At 45.1% G+C, this 23,030-nt stretch overlaps 1 protein-coding gene across 1 annotated transcript in view; it reads right to left on the reverse strand.

The window, feature by feature from the left end:
* The window catches only part of LOC143037023 (plexin-B-like), a 264,227-nt gene that overhangs the window by 78,577 nt on the left and 162,620 nt on the right, over positions 1–23,030 (reverse strand). The window contains exon 5 of the mRNA XM_076205126.1: positions 404–694. Coding sequence (XP_076061241.1) covers positions 404–694 — 291 coding nt within the window. The remainder of the gene's footprint in view (positions 1–403; positions 695–23,030) is intronic.

The raw sequence follows: 23,030 nt of genomic DNA on the forward strand, positions 1-23,030 counted from the left end.
CACACACACACACACACACACATAAACACACACATACACACGTGCACACACACACACACACACACACACACACACACACACACACACACACACACACACACACACACACATCGGCCATTCCAAATACTTTCATTCCTGAACTCGTATGCGCCGGCACGCACATAAATGCACACACACACACACACACACACACACACACACACACACACACACACACACACACACACACACACACATGGGGAGAGGGAGCGAGATAGAGAGACCGCACACTTTACATACACAATGACTGTATACATCATGCACATTACATTGTTACTCTCTCTCTCTCTCTCTCTCTCTCCCTCTCCCCCACTCACACACGCACACCACCTAGTATACGTGTTGCCATGTCCTCGATACTCACTGTGTAAGTAAACTTCACCGAGGACTGTGTAGTTCCGGCTGGAGTGGTGACCCGCACCGAATACTGCAAGTCTTCGCCACCGTCGACGTCTCCGCCGCCCGAGGCCTGCACCTGAGGAGGGGCAGGTCCTGTCCGGCACGTGATCTTGACAGACACGTGGTAGTCGTGGACGTGACATGGCACGTCACCGATGTACACGTTGCCGAGCACGTCCTCCTTGCGAAGTCCCAGGTTACTGCCTTCGATGGTTACCAGAGTGCCTCCCTCCAGTGGTCCTACCAGGGGCTGGATCTGCGAAGGAAGAACAGGGGTGGGTTAGGTCAACATTCAAACAATTTTATGACTTTTTCTGTGACCTAGCAGGGGTAGGTGAGGTCAATATAAAAAAAAAAAAAAAATCTATAACCTCAAATTCCATTTTCAGGAACCCACAAGACGATTCTATAATATCTAAGTAAAGTTCCTGGGGTTGGACCGGGAACCGAATGCTAGTACACAGGGCTGCACCTCTATTAGAGGCGCGAAGAAGGGCGAGTAGTGCCATCACGTGTAGGCACCTTCACTCGCAACCTTATTAACATGCTAAATAGGTGGTTAAACATGATAAACATTTCGAAGTTTTTTCAAAGTAAGGTCAACATAAGACAGTCCTCAAAAGCGGCGTGCATAAACATGAAGACTTTCTCGTCATAATTTCTCAATGCGGAGCCAACAGTGCCCCCCACGTTCTCAGAAAAACCTTGACGCAGGGGAGAAGAGTTCCTGGCGAGTTGCCTGATGTATTCTGGAAGATGCGAGGGGTTAATCAAGGAATCGATCCAGCTGTTGATAAAGAATCTTAACACTTTCCCTTCCCTCTCCATCGTCAAAGAAAGAAAAAATCATATATATATAGAAGCATAGAGCGAAACCGGTCAGGAATAAACTTCATCATATATATATAAATATATATAAATATATATATATATATATATAAATATATATATAAAATATATATAAATATATAAATATATATATATAAATATATAAATATATATATATATATATATATATATATATGAAAAAGGTGGAAAAAGAGTCACTGGTCTCGTTCCGAGTTTATTCCTGACCGGTTTCGCTTGTAGCACTTCAGAGGAATGTTGGAAAAAGAGAGTCACGGGTCTCGTTCCGAGTTTATTCCAGACCGGTTTCGCTTGTAGGTTCTTCCACCTTTTTCAACTTGTCACAATGTCTCAACACACACACACACACACACACATATATATATATATATATATATATATATATATATATATATATATATATATTATATGCAATAAAAACACTAGGAGCGTGTGTTCACAAATGCGTAAATAACCACTATGAAAATTTAAACTAACGAAGCAGAGCGCTTTCGTTTAATTACATCTTCAGTTTAATTCAGTGTAATTCATTCTTTGTATCTGCACTGAAGATGTAATTACACGAAAGCGCTCTGCTTCGTTAGTTTACTTTTCCTAGTGGTTATTTACGCATATATATATATATATATATATATTATATATATATATATATATACATATATATATATATATATATATATATATATATATATTTGGAAATAGACTCATCCGCTGGGATTCGAACCCTTGCCTAGGCGGCTTACGTCTTATAAGACAAAGGCCTTACCGACCATGCTATCTCGACCCTTCAAAACGAAACGACTTGGTTCACGGCCCAGTCGTTCCGCCGAGGGCACTCGGTCAGAACATGATACGTAATGTATATATATATATTCATATATATAACCATATCCCTTCCCATTCCCCCCTTTTCCTCCTACCCAAACCCACCACCACCACCTCCCATCCCTGTCCCCTGCCCCCCACAGCCAAGATGGACCCCGAAGGAATTCCCCAGCTGTATGACGAGGCTGGATGGCGGCCCGAGGCCGAGCCAAGCTTCTACATAAATTCATGGTTCTTCGCGGCTCCGAACTCCACCATAAATTCCAGAACCTTCGAGACCTCGACCTGTGTATAAATTCGCGATTCTCGGGAAGCTCAGACCAAGCGTGTATGTATATATACATTCTTTATTCAGCGTTTCCGCCCCGTCCTCAGAGGCTCCTTCCCCCGTGACTGAACAGACTCTATGGCCGTTCCGAAAAACCTTCCGGTCATTGGGGTCTTGTTGATTGTCGTCTATTGAGAACCTGCGATGGGTCAAACATCAACGACGAGCTATTCAAAAAAGGTTGTCACGTGTATATGTACATACTGTATACAATATATATATAGAGCGAAACCGGTGCTACTACATTTCTGTTTAGAAATATACTGTATATATATATATATATATATATATATATATATATATATATATATTCAAGGTATATATAATGTATACACACACGTGTGCGTGTGTACGTGTGTGTGTGTGTGTGTGTGTGTGTGTGTGTGTGTGTGTGTGTGTGTGTGTGTGTGTGTGTGTGTGCGTGTGTGTGTGTTGAATTGGAAATACTTAAAGAGTCTACTCTGAATAAGAATGGGATACATAACATAGCAATATTGATTAAACTGTCACACAAAGAAAGGGACAAAAATCGGCTCGTATGTAAATGACTCCACTATAAAGAGATAGCAACCTACCCATCTTTCATCCCCTACGATGACCTACTATGCCTCACCATGTTCTAATACTAGTCATGACTAGTGAACTAGAAAGAATTAACGACCAATGAGGTGCCGAGTCTCCTCTGTCATCATCAGTAACCACCGCACGGTATTGGTCGACCTCGGGCCCGCGTCGACCAATGGGAGACCGACCCTTATACGTCATCATCCATATTCCCATCACCTGTTCCCATTCCCGTCCAGGTGACATTGGGAATTACAGGAGCCGGAATGGGAGCGAAATTGCTGCCTTGGGAGGAACAATGGAACCGACTTGGACGTTGTAGGGGGAGGGGGGGAAGAGGGGAGGAAGGACAAGGGGGGGAAGAGGGGAGGAAGGACAAGGGGCGAGAGAAGGGGGGAAGGAAGGAGGGGATATGTACATGGGGGGGATAAAGAATCGAGATAATTCGCAAATCGGGAAGCGTGGAGGCATAAAGAGGAATGACGAGGGATGAGAAGAATGTGAATGACAATCTTAAAAAAAAAAGTGAAGAATAAAGGAAAGAAATAAAATTGAGAGAAGACAGAGGGAGGCAGGATAGTGTTGGAGAAGGATGAGAGGAATAGAAATGGAAGAGGATGAGTTTAAATCCTCAAGTCTGAAGACTCCTTAAGATCATACTAGCTGGCGCTAACCGATCTTATTAGGTTGAAGACCTCCCACTAAACCCCACTCGTCGAAAACATATAACGGGCTCATCACACTAAGCTATTTTGCCTCCAACCTCCGATTAATCGGTGATATGGCCCACCTCCAACACTTTTTCCGCCGTCAAATCACTTTGGTGAACTATTTTCTTTTCTCAACAATTTACATAGAATGTCATTTGATATCCTGGAGGGAAATTGTTTTCTTCCAGCATATCTGATTCCGTTCCCAAAAGCTGCGGACTGGAAATCTGCTTCAAAAGTCGAAGGAAAATTAGCCCGGTGTGATAGCCCCTTAAGGCGCATAAAACGATTGAGTGATGTGGGAGATGGAAGAGAATGGGAAGAAATGTGTGTAAAGAGAATGATGAGAAAGAAAGAAAGAGAGGAAAGAAGAGGATAACTGATGAATAAGGAGATGTGTGGACTCGCAGGATAAGAAAATAATAAAAAAGAAAAGAAGGAAATTAAGAACTTGTTAAGTTCACGAAAAAAAAGAAGAAATATATCTGACCCGTGGGAAGGAAGAGAAGGGAAGGGTAGAGCAAGGAAGGAAAGGAAAAGAAAGTAAATAAAAGAAAAAAGAAAGAAAAGAAAGGAAAAGAAAGGAAAGGGAAAGAAAAGAAGGGAACAGGAGAAAAGGTAAGAAAAGGTAAGAAAAGGGAATAGACGGGAAAGAAGGAAATAAAGAAAACAACGAAAGGAAAGTGGAAGATATGAAGAAGGAAAATGTGTGTGTGTGTGTGTGTGTGTGTGTGTGTGTGTGTGTGTGTGTGTGTGTGTGTGTGTGTGTGTGTGTGCGTGCAGTTTCTGTATATGTGTGTGTGTGTGTGTGTGTGTGTGTGTGTGTGTGTGTGTGTGTGTGTGTGTGTGTGTGTGTGTGTGTGTGCATGCAGTTTCTGTATATGTGTGTGTGTGTGTGTGTGCATGCAGTTTCTGTATATGTGTGTGTGTGTGTGTGTGTGTGTGTGTGTGTGTGTGTGTGTGTGTGTGTGTGTGTTTGTGTGTGCGTGCAGTTTCTGTATGTGTATGTGTGTGTGTGTGTGTGTGTGTGTGTGTGTGTGTGTGTGTGTGTGTGTGTGTGTGTGTGTGAATGTTTTTCTGTGTACGAGTATACACGTGCATGTATAAGAGTGCCAGTAGGCACAGGGCAACCAGTGTGACACGCTACGATGATGTATTGCTCGTGGCTGGACGTTGAGAGCGGGAGAGGAGGAGGAGGAGGAGGAGGAGGAGGAGGAGGAGGAGGAGGAGGAGGAGGAGGAGGAGGAGGAGGAGGAGGAGGAGGAGGAGGGAATGGAAAAAGGGGAAGAAGAGGAGGAGGGAAAAAGGAAGAAGGGAAGGAAGAGGAAGTGAAAGAGGAGGAAGAGGAGGAATAATAGGAGGAGGAGGAGGAAGAGGAAGAAGAGTAGAGGAGGAGGAGAAGGAGGAGGAGGAAGAGGAGGAGGAGGAGGAGGAGGACGTGGGAATGGAGAAAGGGGAAGAAGAGGAGGAGGGAAAGAAGGAAGAAAGGAAGGAAGAGGAAGTGAAAGAGGAGGAGGAAGAGGAAGTGAAAGAGGAGGAAGAGGAAGAAGAGTAGAAGGAAGAGGAGTAAAAGGAAGAAGAAAAAGAAGAGAAAGAGACAAGCTGTTTCCGACACATCCTCACATACGACACTAATATAAATATGTCGACTTCCGACACGTTCCAGATATCATCTAACTTGTCTTCAGACATTCCAGACTTCCGACACAATTCCGGAGGGTGGCTCCTTCCCGGCGTGTCAGAAAGCTTTAGACTGACGTGTCTAAGGCCCTGTTCACATTAGCGGTTTGAATCGCGCGGAAACCGCATAATCAAGGAAAAACTGCGCGGTAATGTGTGAACGCCTCCACTGACTTACACTCTAATTCAACCGTAGGGGGTTTAAACCACGACGGTTGAGACAGATAGTGTGAACAGGGCGATAGTATGGTCATCAAATTTCGATTCAGTTGACTTAAAACCCCAAATAAAAACCACTGGGTCACTAGCCAACCAATCAGCGCGCACCAAGTTCGCAGGAGGCGGGGCCATGGGACCACGAGGACCAATGAGAGGACTCGACTTCCGTATGACGTCAGCAGAGGTGTATGTAACGGCAGACCATCTCTTAACACGATGACTACGATTTTGGCCATTTAGGTATTTTTTTCTGAATTCCTCTAGGCGTTTTTTTTTTTCCCGAAACAAGACTCTATTGAGTTGAACATGTTACAGACCAGTTCCTCTTTGAAGACATTCTATTTTAGGACGGCGTCACACTGTCCGGCGCCGCCGTTACGACTTGCTGTTGGCTGTGGCAGAGTCTCCGTTACGAGTCATTTGACTCGAAAGGCTATGATGGTATTCTAACCGCGGTGGGAGAGGGTGGTCGTTATATCAAGGTGATTCTATTAAGCTAATTGCACTTGTCCATCATCTGGCTGCATCCAGCCACGCCGCATAGTGTGCCACTGTCATTACGTAGGCAAATTTAAGACGATTTTCATGTCTACTATGTGTGACGATAACTACGTTTCGAAACACTTCCTGATCAAGACAGAGCAGGAGGAAATAAAGATATATGTGAAATATAAAAAAGATAAAAGAATTCAATGAATAAAAAAATCATTGGGATAAATATGCACATGTATATAAAGGATTACAAAGGAGGAGCATGCCGACAGGAGACCTTTTGGTCCATAACTAGGTCGGATGCGAAAAAAATTATAATAATAAGTAAATACATAAATAAATAAACAAATAAAAATACAATAATATGTATAATAATAAAATAAATAAATAAATAAATGCATAGGTATAGTTAAATAATAAACAAACAAGTAAATAGTAAATAATAATAAACTGAAACACAATGGCAAAAGCCGACAAGTCTGTGAGAATAAACACCGTGTGAGATCGAAACCTTTATTGATACTATTGTACCAATAAAGGTTTCGATCTCACACGGTGTTTATTCTCACAATAATAAACTGACATATAACTAATAATAAATGTGAATCAAGCAAATAGTAATAAACAGACAAATGATAACAAAACAAATAAACAAATAATATAAAATAAATGATAGTCATTACAGCATCTTGCTTAGGTGTTTATCTAAATGATTCTTAAAGCTTCGAACTGAACTACATTACACTGCCTCTGCAGGAAGTTTATTCCATTCATTAACTACACGGTTGGCGAAGTTGTTTCTACCCACTTCCAAATTAAATCTATTTCCTGACAGTTTGAGACCATTATTTCTTGTCGGATTCTCATTCAGTGTGAAAATTTTGTCACTTTTGATGTTGTCAATTCCCTTTAGAATCTTAAAAACCTGTATCAAGTCACCTCTGAGTCTACGCTTTTTTTTAGGGAAAACAGATTCATATGTTTTAGTTGATTTTGCACACATATGCAGTTCATATAAAAATAAACAAAAAGTGAAACAGGTGTAGAATTAAAAGAAAAAACAAATGAAAGGAGAAAAATGTTTAAACGAAAATAAACAAAGTGAATGAACAAAGAAGAAAAAAGGACAAAAGAAAATATGAAGAGGAACAGAAGAATGAAAAGAGGAGAAAAGTACAACAAGGAGAAGCAGAAAGAGAGCACCAAAGAAAATGGATGAAAAAGAGCAGAGAAGAGCAGAGAAGATAAAGAAAGGAGGGAGAATGGAAAAGGAAAGGAATGGACGAAAAAAGGAAGTGGAAGAGGGAGGAGGGAGGGAGACGAGGAGGAGGAGGAGGAGGAGGAGGAGGAACTGTATCGAGAGAGACGAGACAGAAAGACAGAGGACTTAGAAGAGCACAATAGGAAGAGGATGAAGAGAAATGGAGGAAGGAGAAAGAAGTGGAAGAGGAAGAAAGGAGGAGGAGGAATAGGAAGAGGAAGAGGAGGAAGGAGAAGAGGAAGAAGGGGAAGAGGATGAAGGGGAAGAGGAAGAAGGGGTAGAGGAGGAAGGAGAGGAGGAAGGAGAAGAGGAAGGGAAAGAGGAAGAAGGGGAAGAGGAAGAAGGGGAAGAGGAAGAAGGGGAAGAGGAAGAAGGGGAAGAGGAAGAAGGAGAAGAGGAAGAAGTGGTACAGGAGGAAGGGGAAGAGGATGACAGGGAAGAGGAAGTATCGTGCATGAGATTCTGAACTTCATTTGTAGACTCAGCTAAGACACTGGTCGTGACCTATGCTGTCTCTTAAGTACATATCTCTGGTCCAGCCTGGGAACCGTGTGCCAGCATACCGAGTTACACCTTATTCGGTCGAGTCATGTTCGCCCTCACCCCCGCCCCAGTGACTGCCACTTCCCCAGACTATTCGGACGCATCATAAGGGTGACGGCTTCGGCCGTAGGACGGGATCCGAGTACTACATGTATATTGAACCCCCATGATCGAAATGAAGCCTTATCCTATAAGGTGGGCTCTACCACGGTAGAGCCCTTGGGCATGGTATAGTCCATAACCATGAAAGCTCATGGCTGTGGTCAAATTAACATTTATGGTAGGGCTTACATCTAAAAGGAAACTCATAACTATGGTATAGCCCACACCCAATGAGCCCATGGCTATGGTACGGGTTTTGGCTATGATGATGCCCATGATCATAGTGAAGTTGACGCCCCCTGGGCCAGATCCTCACCCCCACCCCCACCCCAAATCACGCTTATTCTTGTATTCACGTTTAACCTGTGGCACCCATAAATCATTGGCTCGTTTTTTGTTTTTTTCGTTTTTAATTCATGGATCCATTTAATTCGCGGGAGTTTTTAATTCGCGGGAGTTTTTAATTCGCGGACCATTTATTTTCAAGTCATTGGTCTTTTTTAGTTTATTTATTTTCTTTTCCAATAAAAGGATTCTTTCTAATTCCTCATTTCTTTTTAATTCGCGGATCTTTGTCATTCGCGGATCTTTGTCATTCGCAGATCTTTGTCATTCGCGGATTTTTTTCCCCCTTTTTTTTTTTTTTTAATTCGCGGATACTTTTCGCCCCCACCGTTTCCATCCCAAGCACCAATTTTCGTTTTCGCTGTTTTAAATCTCGCAAAAAATATTGTTTGTTTGTTTGCAGCGTTTGTTTTCCATTTGCCCCCGCTGTCCTCTCCCCTCCGTAGGTCAAAGTTACGGTGTCGAGCACCAAAACCGATGGACGAGGTTTGATGGTGCTGATGGTGACCCCTCCCCCTCCCTCCCTCCCCCACCCTCCCCCTCATTCCCCCCACACATCATCACCCTTCGCCCAAACCAACAACTTCCCCTATTTCACAATTTCCATCACACCCACACACAATTCCCTTCACAACACACACACACACACACACACACACACACACACACACACACACATATAAGTCTAGTTTGATGGCTAAAGACACAAGGACGGGGTACCACGAGCGTAGTACTTGCCCTGTACATTCCGATTACGAAAACAAAACTAGGGGAAAATACACACACACACACACACACACACACACACACACATACACACACATACACACACACACACACACACACGACTTGTGGCGCTGTGGTAAAGTTCCCGGCCGCCACTACGGCGGTCCGGGTTTGAATTCCGTCCAGGGTTTAAATAATTACAGTATCGCTGCGCTGCGAGTCGTTACTCCAGCTCTCGTGGGCGGGGAGTTGGGTATGTGTGTGTGTGCGTATAAGGTCACAGCATTACCCATAGTTCGGTCATATATGAGCTCTGAGCTCTCTTCCGGGAGGGAAATAGCTGTCGATCACGAGTCCAACACGTGGTCCAAGACCATGGTGAATCACACACACACACATACACACAATACAGAGACCATCAATAATTTGCTCGATTGTAAATGAAATGATTACAAGAGTGAAATAGTGGTCGTGTTGACCACAGATAATTTGTCATAAACTGGTGATGAATATAGCAGTAGTGTTTCACTTTGCGGACGGAGTGATGATGAAAAAAAATCACTCGGAGAACCTATTCCGTCCCTACTTTGAATATGCAGATATGGTGCGGTAAAAATAAAAATAAATAAATAAATAAAAATAAACACATAACAATAAAGAATAAGAATATATGTATATATATATATATATATATATATATATATATATACATACACACATATATATATATATATATATATATATATATATAGAGAGAGAGAGAGAGAGAGAGAGAGAGAATCCAAATAGCAACCAAAATGGTTCCCAACCTAGTAGGTAGATCACATGATAAAAGACTACAAAAACTGCATCTACACTCACGAGAAGAAAGAAGAGAGAGAGGAGACATGATTGCCAGCTAAGACCAACGAAAGGCGTGGACAAAAATGGTAGAGATCTCTTTGTCTAGGATGGGAAAGTAACAGGTCATGAAAAAGAAAAGAAAGAAGTTATGAACATTTTAGAAGCTCTGCCTAGGGATTCGAACCCTGACCTGTGCGTGCATAATCACGAAGCTCGGTTGCTAGCGTCTTGGCTTGGTGATTATGCACGCACAGGTCAGGGTTCGAATCCCTTGGTAGAGCTTCTAACATGTTCAATCTGTCTTAAACATACACAAAAGGAGTTATACAGTCTATAACACATCACATCACCGGATACACATTACAACACACTATCACAAATCCGGAGTATCACCAACAGTATCACAATCCAGAGTATCACCAATACCACCACCCTCACCACCAACACCATCCCCGTCGCTTTCACCACCACCTCCGAAGATCGTTCCATGTAAATTCTGATGGAGTGTTATATCCGGAGTCCAGTACCAGATTTACTGCGTCCCTGACATGACCTGTCCTGACCTAGCCCCTGACCTGTCTTTAACCTGTTCGACCTTGATCTTCAAGGAACCGACCTTTTGAGCCCTGACCTTCACTCCCCTCCCTTGTCCTGACCTAGCCCCTGACCTGTCTTTAACCTGTTCGACCTTGATCTTCAAGGAACCGACCTTTGGAGCCCTGACCTTCACTCCCCTCCCTTGTCCTGACCTAGCCCCTGACCTGTCATATTTAACCTGTTCGACCTTGATCTTCAAGGAACCGACCTTTTTGAGCCCTGACCTTCACTCCCTTCCTTGTCCTGACCTAGCCCCTGACCTGTCTTTAACCTGTTCGACCTTGATCTTCAAGGAACCGACCTTTGGAGCCCTGACCTTCACTCCCCTCCCTTCACCTGACCTTACCTTGGGGTCTTCAACATTTCAGAATAAACTCGTGCTTCATATGACAAGAACCATCTCCCTCCTTTCTCCCTCTTCATCTCGCCTCTCCTTCACCGGCACTTTCTCCCCCACTCCCCCCCACACTTTCTCCCCCCACTACCCCCACCCACTCGCCCCCTCCCGGATCCTGGGCCTTTATGCAAATTGCGGAGCGACAGTGTCCCCGTATTTCAGCGTCAGCAGCTTTCAGGGCTCTTTCAGGGACCTGACTGATGGTCCGGCCGGCCTCGGCGGTGAGAGAGAGCGGGAGAGAGCGGGAGAGAGCGAGAGAGAGGGGAAGGCTCTTGCGGTGTGAAGAAGGAATGGGAGGGGAGGAAAAGAGGAGGAGGAGGATGAGGATGATGAGGATGAGGAGGAGGATGATGATGAGGAGGAGGAGGAGGAGGAGGAGGAGGAGGAGGAGGAGGAGGAGGAGGAGGAGGAGGAGGAAGAAGGGGAGGAGGAGGAGGAGGAGGGACAGGAGAGGTAATAAAAGAGTTGCAGCAGCAGTAGTAATACTTGTAGTACTACTACTACAACTACTGTACTACTATTAGTACTAGCAATTGTAGTAGCATTGTTGTTATGGACACTAGTTTACCGACACTTCTATCCTTGTGGATAGTATAAGTAGTAGTAGTAGTAGTAGTAGTTATAAGTAGTATTAGTAGTAGTAGTAGTAGTAGTAGTAGTAGTAGTAGTAGTAGTAGTAGAAGCAGTAATCGTAACATTAATGAGTTTATTGGTACCAGAAGGAAGAGGAGTTAGGAGAGCAGCGGCTACAGCAACTGAAAGTACACAAAGGAACACAAAGGAAGAACAAAAAACAGCAGGCCTACTGGCCCTAACGAGGCTGTTTGTGTTAACTAAACTACACTACAGTTAAGGAAACAGGGCAACTAGGCGATAGAAGATGAACTAATACTACTGCTATCACTATCATATCCGATTAATCCAATTATGATTAAATGTCTGGTTGTCATATATTTTATTGCAAAGGATGATATTTTATCTGCGGATTAGATTCCAAGTATTTGTCTAAGCGATTTTTAAATGTTGTTATCGTGTTACTTTCGAACTAACACTACTGCTATCACTATCCTATCCTGTAGAAAGAACATAGAGAGGAGGAGAAGAAGGAGAAAGGATGAGGAGAAGAAGGAGAAAGGAGGAGAAGAAGGAGGAGAAGGAGGAGGAGGAGGAGGAGTAAGTATAAGGAAAAGATAGACCATGCGGAGGAGGATAAGGAGTGAGCAGAATAAAAGGAAGAAGAGGAGGAGGACTAGGAGGAGGAGGAGGGAGAGGAAGAAGAGGAGGAGGACTAGGAGGAGGAGGAGGAGGGAGAGGAAGAAGAGGAGGAGGACTAGGAGGAGGAGGAAGGAGAGGAAGAGAAAGAGAGGAGGAAAATTAAGAAAGAGGAGGGAGATGGAAGAGACGAGACTGTATATGGGGCCTTAATGGAGAGGGGGACAGAGAGAGTAGGGGGGTGGGGATCAATTTGTGGGGGGGAGGGGGGAAGGAAAAATTAATGAGAAACGAGATTAAGTTAATTGCTCATGGTCAAGGTCACCGTTCAGGGGAGGAGGTCAGGGTTACCTCCTTCCGTACCAGACGGTGCTGGTCTATAACTCCTTCGGCTGTTGTCACGCGATTTTATTCGTCTTTCTGGCTAAAATTCGATAAAGAAGAGAATGGGTGGAGGGTCTTCGAGAGGAAGGAAAAAGAGAATGAGAGAGAGAGAGAGAGAGAGAGAGAGAGAGAGAGAGAGAGAGAGAGAGAGAGAGAGAGAGAGAGAGAGAGAGAGAGAGAGAAAAGGTTCGTGATAATAGCAAACAAGGAAGCGAGAAATTAAAAAGCTGAAGACAAAAGCTGAGAACAAAGATACAGAAGAGAAGAAAGGAGGAATAAACAACATTTGAGAGAAAGAGGGAGAGGGGGAGAGAGAGAGAGAGAGAGAGAGAGAGAGAGAGAGAGAGAGAGAGAGAGAGAGAGAGAGAGAGAGAGAGAGAAGAGAGTCAAAGAAGAATGTATGAAAAAGGAAAGAAGAGATTAAAACGATAGCAGCACGAAGAGGAAGAGGAAGAGATAGAATAAGAAGAAGAAGAAGAAGAAGAAGAAGAAGAAGAGGAAGAAGAAGAAGAGGAAGAAGAAGAAAGTACAAGAGGAAAAGGAGGAAGAGGAAGAAGAGGACAAGGAGATGGAGGAGAAATGGGAGAAGAAAATAAAGGCGTAGGAAAAGATAAAAACGAAGAAGGTGAAGGTGAGGACGAAGTAGGAGACAAAGTAGAACAGGAAGAAAAAGACAGTAGAAAAAAATAAAGATAAAGTTGATGACAGACGAAGTAGAGGCCAAAGCAGATGAGGAAGTTGATTGGTGATAAGGTCAGGGAAAGATGGGCATATGAAGTAGAAAGAGGAGATACAGAAGGAAATGCAACAAGAAAAGCAATACGAAAATAGAGAAAAAAGAAAGAAGAGGAAGAGAATGGACGATAAGAAGATGAGGAAGATGTGAACAGAAGGGAGGAAAAGAAGAGGACAAAAAAAGAGGAAAGAGGAGATGCAGAAGGCAATGCAATAAGAAAAGCGATACGAAAATAGAGAAAGAGGAAAGAAGAGGAAGAGAATGGGCGATAAGAAGATGAGGAAAACGTGAACAGAAGGGAGGAAAAGAAGAGGACAAAAAAAGAGGAAAGAGGAGATGCAGAAGGCAATGCAACAAGAAAAAAGATACGAAAATAGAGAAAAAAGAAAGAAGAGGAAGAGAATGGGCGATAAGAAGATGAGGAAAACGTGAACAGAAGGGATGAAAAGAAGAGGACAAAAAAAGAGAAGCGAGAAGATAAAGGAGATCATCATGTCATCACAATCAAAACTTTTTAATTTATTTATTCATGAATTTATTCATTTATTCATTTATTATTTTGCATTCGGCTTCGTTATGGGCCGAATGGTCTCCTGTCGCGATACTTTGTCATTCTAACTCACTCCAACACTTAACGAACAAAGAACACAACACACTTCCAAAGGCTAGCTGTACTTATACCTAATTTCCAACAAAATACTGGAGCAACGTAGCACCAGAAAACTATTGCACTATTACACAAAGACTTATTTTCCCTACCCACTCAACATGTATTTACCCAGGAAGAAACAAACGCCTTCACACAGCTTTCACGCCCACAATTAACACGCCTTCCCTTAACCCCGCCCACATTCCATACACGCCTTTCATTTCCCTTGAATTATCCACAACATTTACTAACTACATCTACATCACACCTATAACTATAACGTCGCGCGCCATGCACAGAAGACTTCTTTGTATATTCGATGACTTCGCGCGCACCACGCACAGAATATTTCTTTGTATATTCGATGACTTCCCATAATCAAGTATTGATCTGTGGCCTCCTTGATGAGGTGCCTAATTGAAGTCTGCATCAAAGTTCTGTTTGGTTAATAGTCTGTTTGTCCTCTCGTGCCAACGCGCGCGTGCGTATGTTGACAAACTCTTTAATATTCTTTAATAAATACCCTTCGTTTACCTCTTGAGTGACTTCTTTACATGGTCAAGTGTCTTGACACCAAGTGATTTTATTCAGATAAGGGGGATCCCCCCCCACCTATCCCCGGGGGCGTATTCTAAACAAAATGGGGATTCTTTTGATCGATAGCCCTTCCCCCATCCTAATCTGTCAACCATCTGGATTAAATCGGCTGGAGTTTGCCAAAATAAAGTAATTAAAGGTTGCTACAGGATGGAAAATGTTCAGTGGAACGACTTGAAACACGAGCCTCTCTCTGTGATCTGCAACATATATATATATATATATATATATATATATATATATATATATATATATATATATATATATTCCACTCCACAAAGATTATGTTCTCCATAAGCCTACCAGATTACTTACTCCGTCGTCCTCCTCCTCCTCCTCCTCCTGCTTTTCCTCCTTCTTCCATTCCTTCTCCTCCAACCTTTCCCCTCCATAGGACACCTGCCTCTCTCCTCCACGTCCCTATATGCCCTCCACACACAGAGCTCCTCCATCCTCCACATCCTTCTCCACCCTCTGTCGCCACCTTACACCTGCTTCTTCATTCCAACCTCCACCTCCTAATCCCCTCCCCGACTCCCCACCCCTCAACTCAGGTGCCTAATATATACACTCGCTTGCTCAAGGACACAATTTATGTTGCACCTTTATTCTGGTTGCCGGCTTAAGCAAATCCTTACTTTGCATCACAATGTAAACAAACTGCAGTGTGTCTCAACGGGGGATAAACCTCACGTCCACCACCCCCTTTGCCCCCCACCCCCCTTTGCCCCCCACCCCAACCCCCTTTGCCCCCCACCCCCCCCACACATGCAAATTTGTTTCCCCACCCCACCTCCAAACTTACATACTTTGAATACAACAGATTGGCAGACTGAGGTAGGCAGGCAAGCAGGTACGTACGCACGCACGCACACACACACACACACACACACACACACACACACACACACACACACACACACACACACACACACACACACACACACACACACACACACACAAGGACTGACCGCTACAAAAACAGTGCCATCCCATCCATTGTGCACATAATCAACTCTATGTAAACTTGTAACGTGTATATACTCTAAGTTTTATATTTTTTAATCAGCTTTTGCATTGTACTATTGTCAGTGTACTACTGCTATTGAAATAAACCTTTTATTATTATTATTATTATTATTATTATTATTATTATTATTATTATTATTATTTACACACAAATCTAAGTTTAACCGATAAAGACATAGATAGGGATCTCATGGACTAGGTTCTTTTCCCGTGTATCAAAACTAGACATATACACTGCCAGAAAAAAAAAAAAAAAAAAAAAAATCTTGAACTCTGTATCTTACTGTCAATTTGTTAATAGTATTATGTATAAATTCTAGATATTCCATCTAGTATTCGGTAAAACAACCTGGAGGTATATTTATCAATAAAAAAGTCATACACACGCACACATGAACGTATGCATGTGTACACAAATCCGCACACATGCAAACACGTACATACACAACCGTCACATAAACGCAACCATCTATATTCCTCTCGAGCATAGACCGCAAGGGACCAACAACATTAATCCCTCCCAGGCGCCCTTTTGGGGCCACACGAAGAAGAAGAAGAATAAAAGGAAGAAGAAGAAGAAGAAGAAGAAGAAGAAGCACCTCGGAGAGTCCATAACATTTCCGGGCATTAATACAACAAATACGTCCATTCTTTACTCTTTTGAGCGCCCGAACGCCTTCCGGAGACTCCCCCTCCTCCCCCCTTTCCCCCTCTCCCCTCCCTCCCTCCTCCCCCTTTCCCCCTCTCCCCTCCCTCCCTCCTCCCCCTTTCCCCCTCTCCCCTCCCTCCTCCCCCTTTCCCCCCCTTCCCCCCTTCCACTCCTATACATCCGCATACAGTCCGCCTCCTTCATCTTCTTCTCAAATGGGCAACGGCGCAAACCGCCCCCTTTCCCCGCACCATTCCTCCCCCTCCCCCCCTTCGTTTTTCCCCCCCATGTCAGTAATTGACAAGCGAACAGTAACCAACTGGCATCTACAATGGCAAAACACGCCCCTAGATGGCATCGTATCCACTTCAGGGTCGGAATGTCTGGGAAAGAAAGGGTGAAGGGGAATAAAAAGTGGTCTTCGCCTTTCGAGATAATAGACAGAGGGAAACATTAACCATCGATCAGATCCGGTGAGGGAAAAACATGGGTAAGAGGGGGTTTGGGGGGGGGAGTTGGCAAGCGGTGGGGGTGAAGGTGGTAGAGGCGAGAAGGGGCTTCGTACTAGCCCACTTCGCTCAGCGGAAAGAAGCCCCTTCCGAGAGCGCCAGTATCCGATGGTCGTAATGCAAAGGCAGTCAGCGCGTAATCATCGATCACATCCAGCAAAGGAAAAACATTGCATCGATCGCATCCAGTAAAAGAAAAACAGCGTCCTTCCCCTCGCTGAACGCCATCAAGACAACCTGCGCTATTAGTCTCTAAGCGCCGCTAACGAGGAGCAGGACGAAGAGAGAGTATAGAAAAGCAAAATGAAGAAGGAAGAGGAACGAAGTATGAAAAACACAAGAACCACCACCACCACCATCAATCTCCCACCGCTGCCACCATTGCAGTTCAATCAATCAACTATTCAAAGTCCACTGCTGGGCAAAGGCGTTACAGTTACCTTCCTCAATACCATCACAACCCCAATTCCAATATTTCTGTAAAAGTCATCACATTCATCAGAGTTCCCACTCTCGTCATCTCAACGGATGCTCAGAGTTCCCACCCTCGTCATCCTGACGGACCCTCTAGAGTTCCCACTCCCAAGGAACCCCGTTCCCTAGGATACTTTGACTCAATCCACCCACACCGTTCCCTTCCGTTTCCCCCAGAGCACCCGCATCTCAACCTCGACCGAATCCTGCCGTTAATCCTGAACCAAAATAGAAATAAACCTCACCCCCCAACCTCACACGACTCAAGACTGGGCGCCCTCGCAGCAAACACTCAAAATCCCTTAGCAATCCCTCAACCACTTCCACTTCATCCGGGAAGTGACGTCGGTGGGCTCAGTTCGATTTCGCACGTGCCGGAGAAGATGTTGGCGAAAAGAATCGAATTTCGGTTCGAGACTCCCCCACCCCCCCCTCAAATGAAAAAATCTGCCACAAGCTATAACGCACGTACTCTATAATGTTGGAGCAGTTCGAGAGGAATAAGCTTCAACAATATCGTTTGTTACTGGAATATATATATATATATATATATAATATATATATATATATATATATATATATATATATATATATATATATATATGTCAACCACAATGCACTTTAATTCTAAGCCATATAGGCGCATGCAGAAATTGTAACGTGGTACGCCCGAGGACTCGAACCTATGCGGCGAGAACGTTACCAGTGTATATATAAAACCACAGAAGAGAAACTTGTAGACAGTAAGTACTTTCGTATATTACATCTTCAGACTAAATGAAAGAGATACAGGGCTGTGTTTAAATGTATCAGGTAGCAAACGTAGGGGGGAGATAATACAATGCGATATATATATATATATATATATATATATATATATATATATATATATATATATATATATATATATATATATATATATATATATATTCATTACTGCGATTGTAGCGTCAGAACCGTTCACGTAAAGGGTGCAGGAATGACTTCAACTCCATCGTCTCAACAAAGTAAAGGATTCTGGAGATCCTGCAAGAATGAATCACTTCTTTACAAACACGAGAACCTGTACTCGTAAAGTCCACGTTACTCGCCGACCACTCCAGCCCACAGACCATCTCACACCCCCTCCATCACCATCACAACAATGACATCACCCCTGACGTCAGCAATCGCCGAGGCCATCAAAAGTCATCATAACAATATCCCGCAAGAACAACGCCATCACCTTAAGCGACATTTGGGTAAAATCTTCGAGCGTTCCTGGACCCAAGGGAACACAGAAATGAATATACAGTATTTCGAGTGCGAGGGGAGACGGAGGCCAATATGCGAGGAGGAGGAGGAACGAGGAAAAGAAACGAGGAAAAGGATGAGAGAGAGGAGGAATACGAAGAAAAGGAATAGAAGGAAGAGGAAAAGAAGGTGGACCATCAGAAGGAATCGGAGGAAAAGGAAGAGGAGGAGGAAGAGGAGGAGGAGGAGGAGAAGGAGAAAGAGGGAAGAACGGCTGCCGATGAAGAAGATCCTGGGACGGCGGAGGAACGCGAGGTATAGGAAGGGGGATTAAGTTAACTAAACAAATATGTAAAGAAGACTTAGACAAAAGTAATCCTGGGGGCATAAACGAACTGAGCGTGTGAACTGAGCGTGTGGGGGGAGTTTAAGGCCGCCGGAAGATTGTATAATTTTTCCTTTTCCTTAGTTTTTTATTTTTTCTTCAGTCAATTGTGACAGTTGCGCATGAGTATCGCACAATGCTATCTAACGATTTGTTTATTCATATGTTCTTTTATTGAGAAGGTGATGTAACTATTCTTGTGAAAGGTGCAGTTGATGTTTTTTATTTCCTTGCCTGGGTTCTGAAAGACGACCTCAACCTGTGTCTTAGCATATTATACAGAAAGTGGGAATTAAATAAATGGAGCCAAAACAGAATGTATGGGAGACATAAGATTAGACCAGGAAATAGACGACGGGGGGGGGGGGGAGCACCAAAGGAAGAGGACCAGGGAACGGGGGCCACGACAGTGGGAGATGGAATGGGAGAGGGAAAGGAAGAGGGAATGGGAGAGGGAATGGGAGAGGGAAAGGAAGAGGGAATGGGAGAAGGAATAGGAGAGACAATGGGAGAGGGAAAGGGAGAGACAATGGGAGAGGGAATGGGAGAGAGGATGTGAAAGGGGATGGGAGAGAGGGGAAGGGAGAGGGAATGGGAGATGGAATGGAAGAGGGGATCTCGTGAGAGGGAATGGGAGAGAGAATAGGAGAGACAATGGGAAAAGCAATGGGAGAGAGGATGTGAGAGGGGATGGGAGAGAGGAATAGGAGAGGGAAAGGGAGATGGAATGGGAGAGGAAAAGGAAGAGGGAATAGGAGAGAGAATGGGAGAGGGATAGGAGAGAGAATGGGAGAGGGAAAGGAAGAGGGAATGGGAGTGGGAATAGGAGAATGGGAGAGGGAAAGGAAGAGGGAATGGGAGAGGGAAAGGGAGAGACAATGGGAGAGGGAATGAGAGAGAGAATGTGAAAGGGGATGGGAGAGAGGATAGGAGAGGGAAAGGGAGAGGGAATGGGAGAGGGAATGGGAGAGGGGATCTCGTGAGAGGGGATGGAAGAGGGAAAGGGAGGGAAGGATGGCCAGGAATACAAGGGTGGATGGAAAAGGAGAGTAGGATACTGGAAAATGTGCAAGGATGTGGAATGAGAATAGTGGATCCAGAAGCTAAAGGGAAAGAAAGTGGAAAATATTGGTAAGGATAGGAGGAAGAGGGGAAGGATGGAGGGAGATAGGGAAGGTAGGAGTGAAGGAAGAGGAAGATAGAAATGAAGGAAGAAAGATGGGAGACAGGGATGGAGAAAGGAAAGGCAGACGGGATGTAATAATCAAATCAAAAGAAAGAAATGAAGAAGGTGAGGAAGAAAAGGAATGAAGAAAGAAATGAATAATGATAGAAGGAAGAGGAAGAAATGAGGGGAGACAGGGAGACGGGAATTAATATAATCAGATCAAAAGAAAGAAATGAAGGAGGTGAGGAAGAAAAGGAATGAAGAAAGAAATGAATAATGACAGAAGGAAGAAGAAAAAAAAAACAGGAAGAAAGGTTGGCACGAGAGGCAGGAACGCCAAAGCAGTAAAGAGATTCTTTCAAGGATTAAGAACCCAGTTATGATCACATAATGATCACACAGATGGTATATAGGACATCTTAATGTCCTGTGTCTGGACTTTATTTAGCTGAATAAAATCACCCGGAGATACATATTATGTTCCTTTCAATCATAACAAAAGGCCAGGAACAAGTCCTCAATCTCAATTCATATTACTTTGGATGTCTGCTTTTTTTTCCTCGAATGTACAGCAGAAAGACGAAGTAAGACATGAATGTTAAAATTTTACACGAAGTACGAGAGGGCATGACTGGGGAGAGAGAAGGTAGGGAGGGAAAGGAGGGAGGGAAGGCAGGAAAGTAAGGGAGGGGGAGAATGGACTGAGTGAAGGGAGGGAAGGCAGGGAGAAGGGGAAGGTAGGGAAGGCAGGAAGGTAAGGGAAGGGGAGAATGGACGGAGGGGGAGGGAGGGGAGGGAGGGAAGGTAGGGAGAGGGGGAAAGTAGGGAAGGCAGGGAGGGAAGATAGGAAGGTAAGGGAGGGAGGGTGGGAGGGAAGGGAGGAAGGTACGGGAGGGACGGTTGAGACGGAGGGAAGGAAGGGAAGGGAAGAAGGTAAGACAGGAAGGTAATGGAGGCAGGGTAGAGAGAGAAGGGAAGAAGGAAGGGAAGGGATGGATTAGAGGGAAGGGAGGAAATGAATAGAGGGAGGGGAGGGAGGGAGGGAGGGAAGGGGTAGAGGGAAGGGAGGGGAGGGAGCAGAGGGAGGGAATGAAGGAAGGGAAGGGACGAAGGAAGGGAAGGGACGAAGGAAGGGAAGGGACGGAGGGAGGAGAGGGAGGGAGGGAGGGAGGGAAGGAGGGAGGTAATGTAAGTGAGGCGGACATATGGGAAAAGAAGGGAACAGAAATGAAGAAAAAGGAAGTGAATAGGATGGAAGGGAAAGAGAAGGGGAGGGAGAAAAGAAGAGGAGAGGAAAAGGGAAGGGAAGGGAAGGGAAGGGAAGGACGGGGTAAGGGAAATCGGAGAGAAGGGAAAGGAGAATGGAAGGGAAGGGAGAGGGAAGGGAAAGGGAAGAAGGGAAGGGATAAGAAATGAAGGAAGGGGACAGGAAGGGAAGAGGGGAAGGTAATGAAGGGAAGATCAGAGCACCTAATTGCAATTTTCACCTTAACCCAAAAATACTCCCAAAAATTCCAAACAATTCCCGATCCCTTCCACTCCACTTTGCCTAGTCACTTCACCACTATCTCCTCTTCCTCTTCCTCCTCCTCCTCCTCCACTACCACCACCACCATCTCCTCCTCCTTCTCCTTCTTCCTGTGTCACTCCTTCCAGACCCATCCTCCATCTTCCAGCTCCTTCTCCCTCCACCTCCTCCCATCCTCCACACTCCAACCACGCCCCCTTCAACCTCCCATCCTCCATCCTCCAACCCCTCAACCCCACATCCTCCAACCCCTCAACCCCTGTCCCCCTCCCCCGGAAGCTCTCGTCCTCTGCCCAGACCCATCCTCCATCTCCCAACCCCCTTCTCCCTCCACCTCCCATCCTCCACACTCCAACCACGCCCCCTCCAACCTCCCATTCTCCATCCTCCCCCCCTCCTCCCCCAAGCTCTCGTCCTCTGCCTTGACCCATCCTCCACTTCCCACCCCCTTCTCCATCCACTTCCCATCCTCCACACTCCAACCACGCCCCCTCCAACCTTCCATCCTCCATCCTCCCCCCCCCCCCAAGCTCTCGTCCTCCGGCTAACCCCGTTGATCAAGGCGGCTGGCACGGAGGGCCAGTGGGGCCGCGGCACAAAAGGAGCGGAAGATCCGGAAATGGAGGACTGACGGGAGGGAAAGACAGATTTGATGTTTGTGGGCGATACTGACGGCAGCAGTGGCGACGTCGTAATCTGATGAAAGGAGGGGAGAGGGGAGAGAGGAGAGAAGGAGGAGGAGGGAAGAAAGGTGGGGAGAGGGAACGAGAGACGAGAGAGGGAAGAGAGGGGAGAAGGGAGAGGGGAGAGAGGAGAGATGGGTGAGAGGAGAGAGAGGAGAGAAGGGGGAGGAGGGAAGAGAGAGAGGAGAGGGAACGGGGAGAGTGACATGGTGAGAGGGGAGAGGGAGACGGGAGAGGGGAGAGGGAGACGGGAGAGGGAAGAGAGGGGAGAAGGGAGAGGGGAGAGAGGAGAGATGGCAGCGAAGGGGGAGGAGGGAAGAGAGAGGGGAGAGAGGAGAGAAGGGGAGGAGGGAAGAGAGAGGGGAGAGAGGGGAGAGAGGAGAGAAGGGAAAGGGAAGAGGGGAAAGGTTAAAGGGGAGAGGGAGAGGGGAGAGGAAGAGGAGGAGGGGGAGAAGGAAGGGGAAGAGTGGAAGGGGGGGAGAGTCTTAGGGAAAAATAAAAAGGGACAGGGAAAGAGGCACTAAGAGTGAAAAGAGAGGAGGGAGAGTGAGAGGGGTGAAGGTAACGATAATGGGAGGGAGAGGTAAAGACACGAAGAGGGAGAGTGGAAGGGACGATGGAAGAAAAGATGAGAGGAGGGAGAGTGGGATGGAAGAGAAGGAGATAGAAGGGAAAGTGGAGAGGAAGTAGAAAGAATAGACGAATAGGAGGGAAATGGAAAGATGGAGAAGGAAGAGGAGAGAATGGTGGGGACGAAGAAAGATGAGGAAAGAAGAAAAGGAGAAATGAGATGAGGAGGATAAGAGAGTAGATGTAGGGGGGAGGAGAACGAAAAAGAGAGCAGATGGAGAGTAGGT

This window comes from Oratosquilla oratoria, chromosome 21 (genome assembly GCF_046742065.1).
Source record: "Oratosquilla oratoria isolate Oo_2021 chromosome 21, ASM4674206v1, whole genome shotgun sequence".
Lineage (NCBI taxonomy): Eukaryota > Metazoa > Arthropoda > Malacostraca > Stomatopoda > Squillidae > Oratosquilla > Oratosquilla oratoria.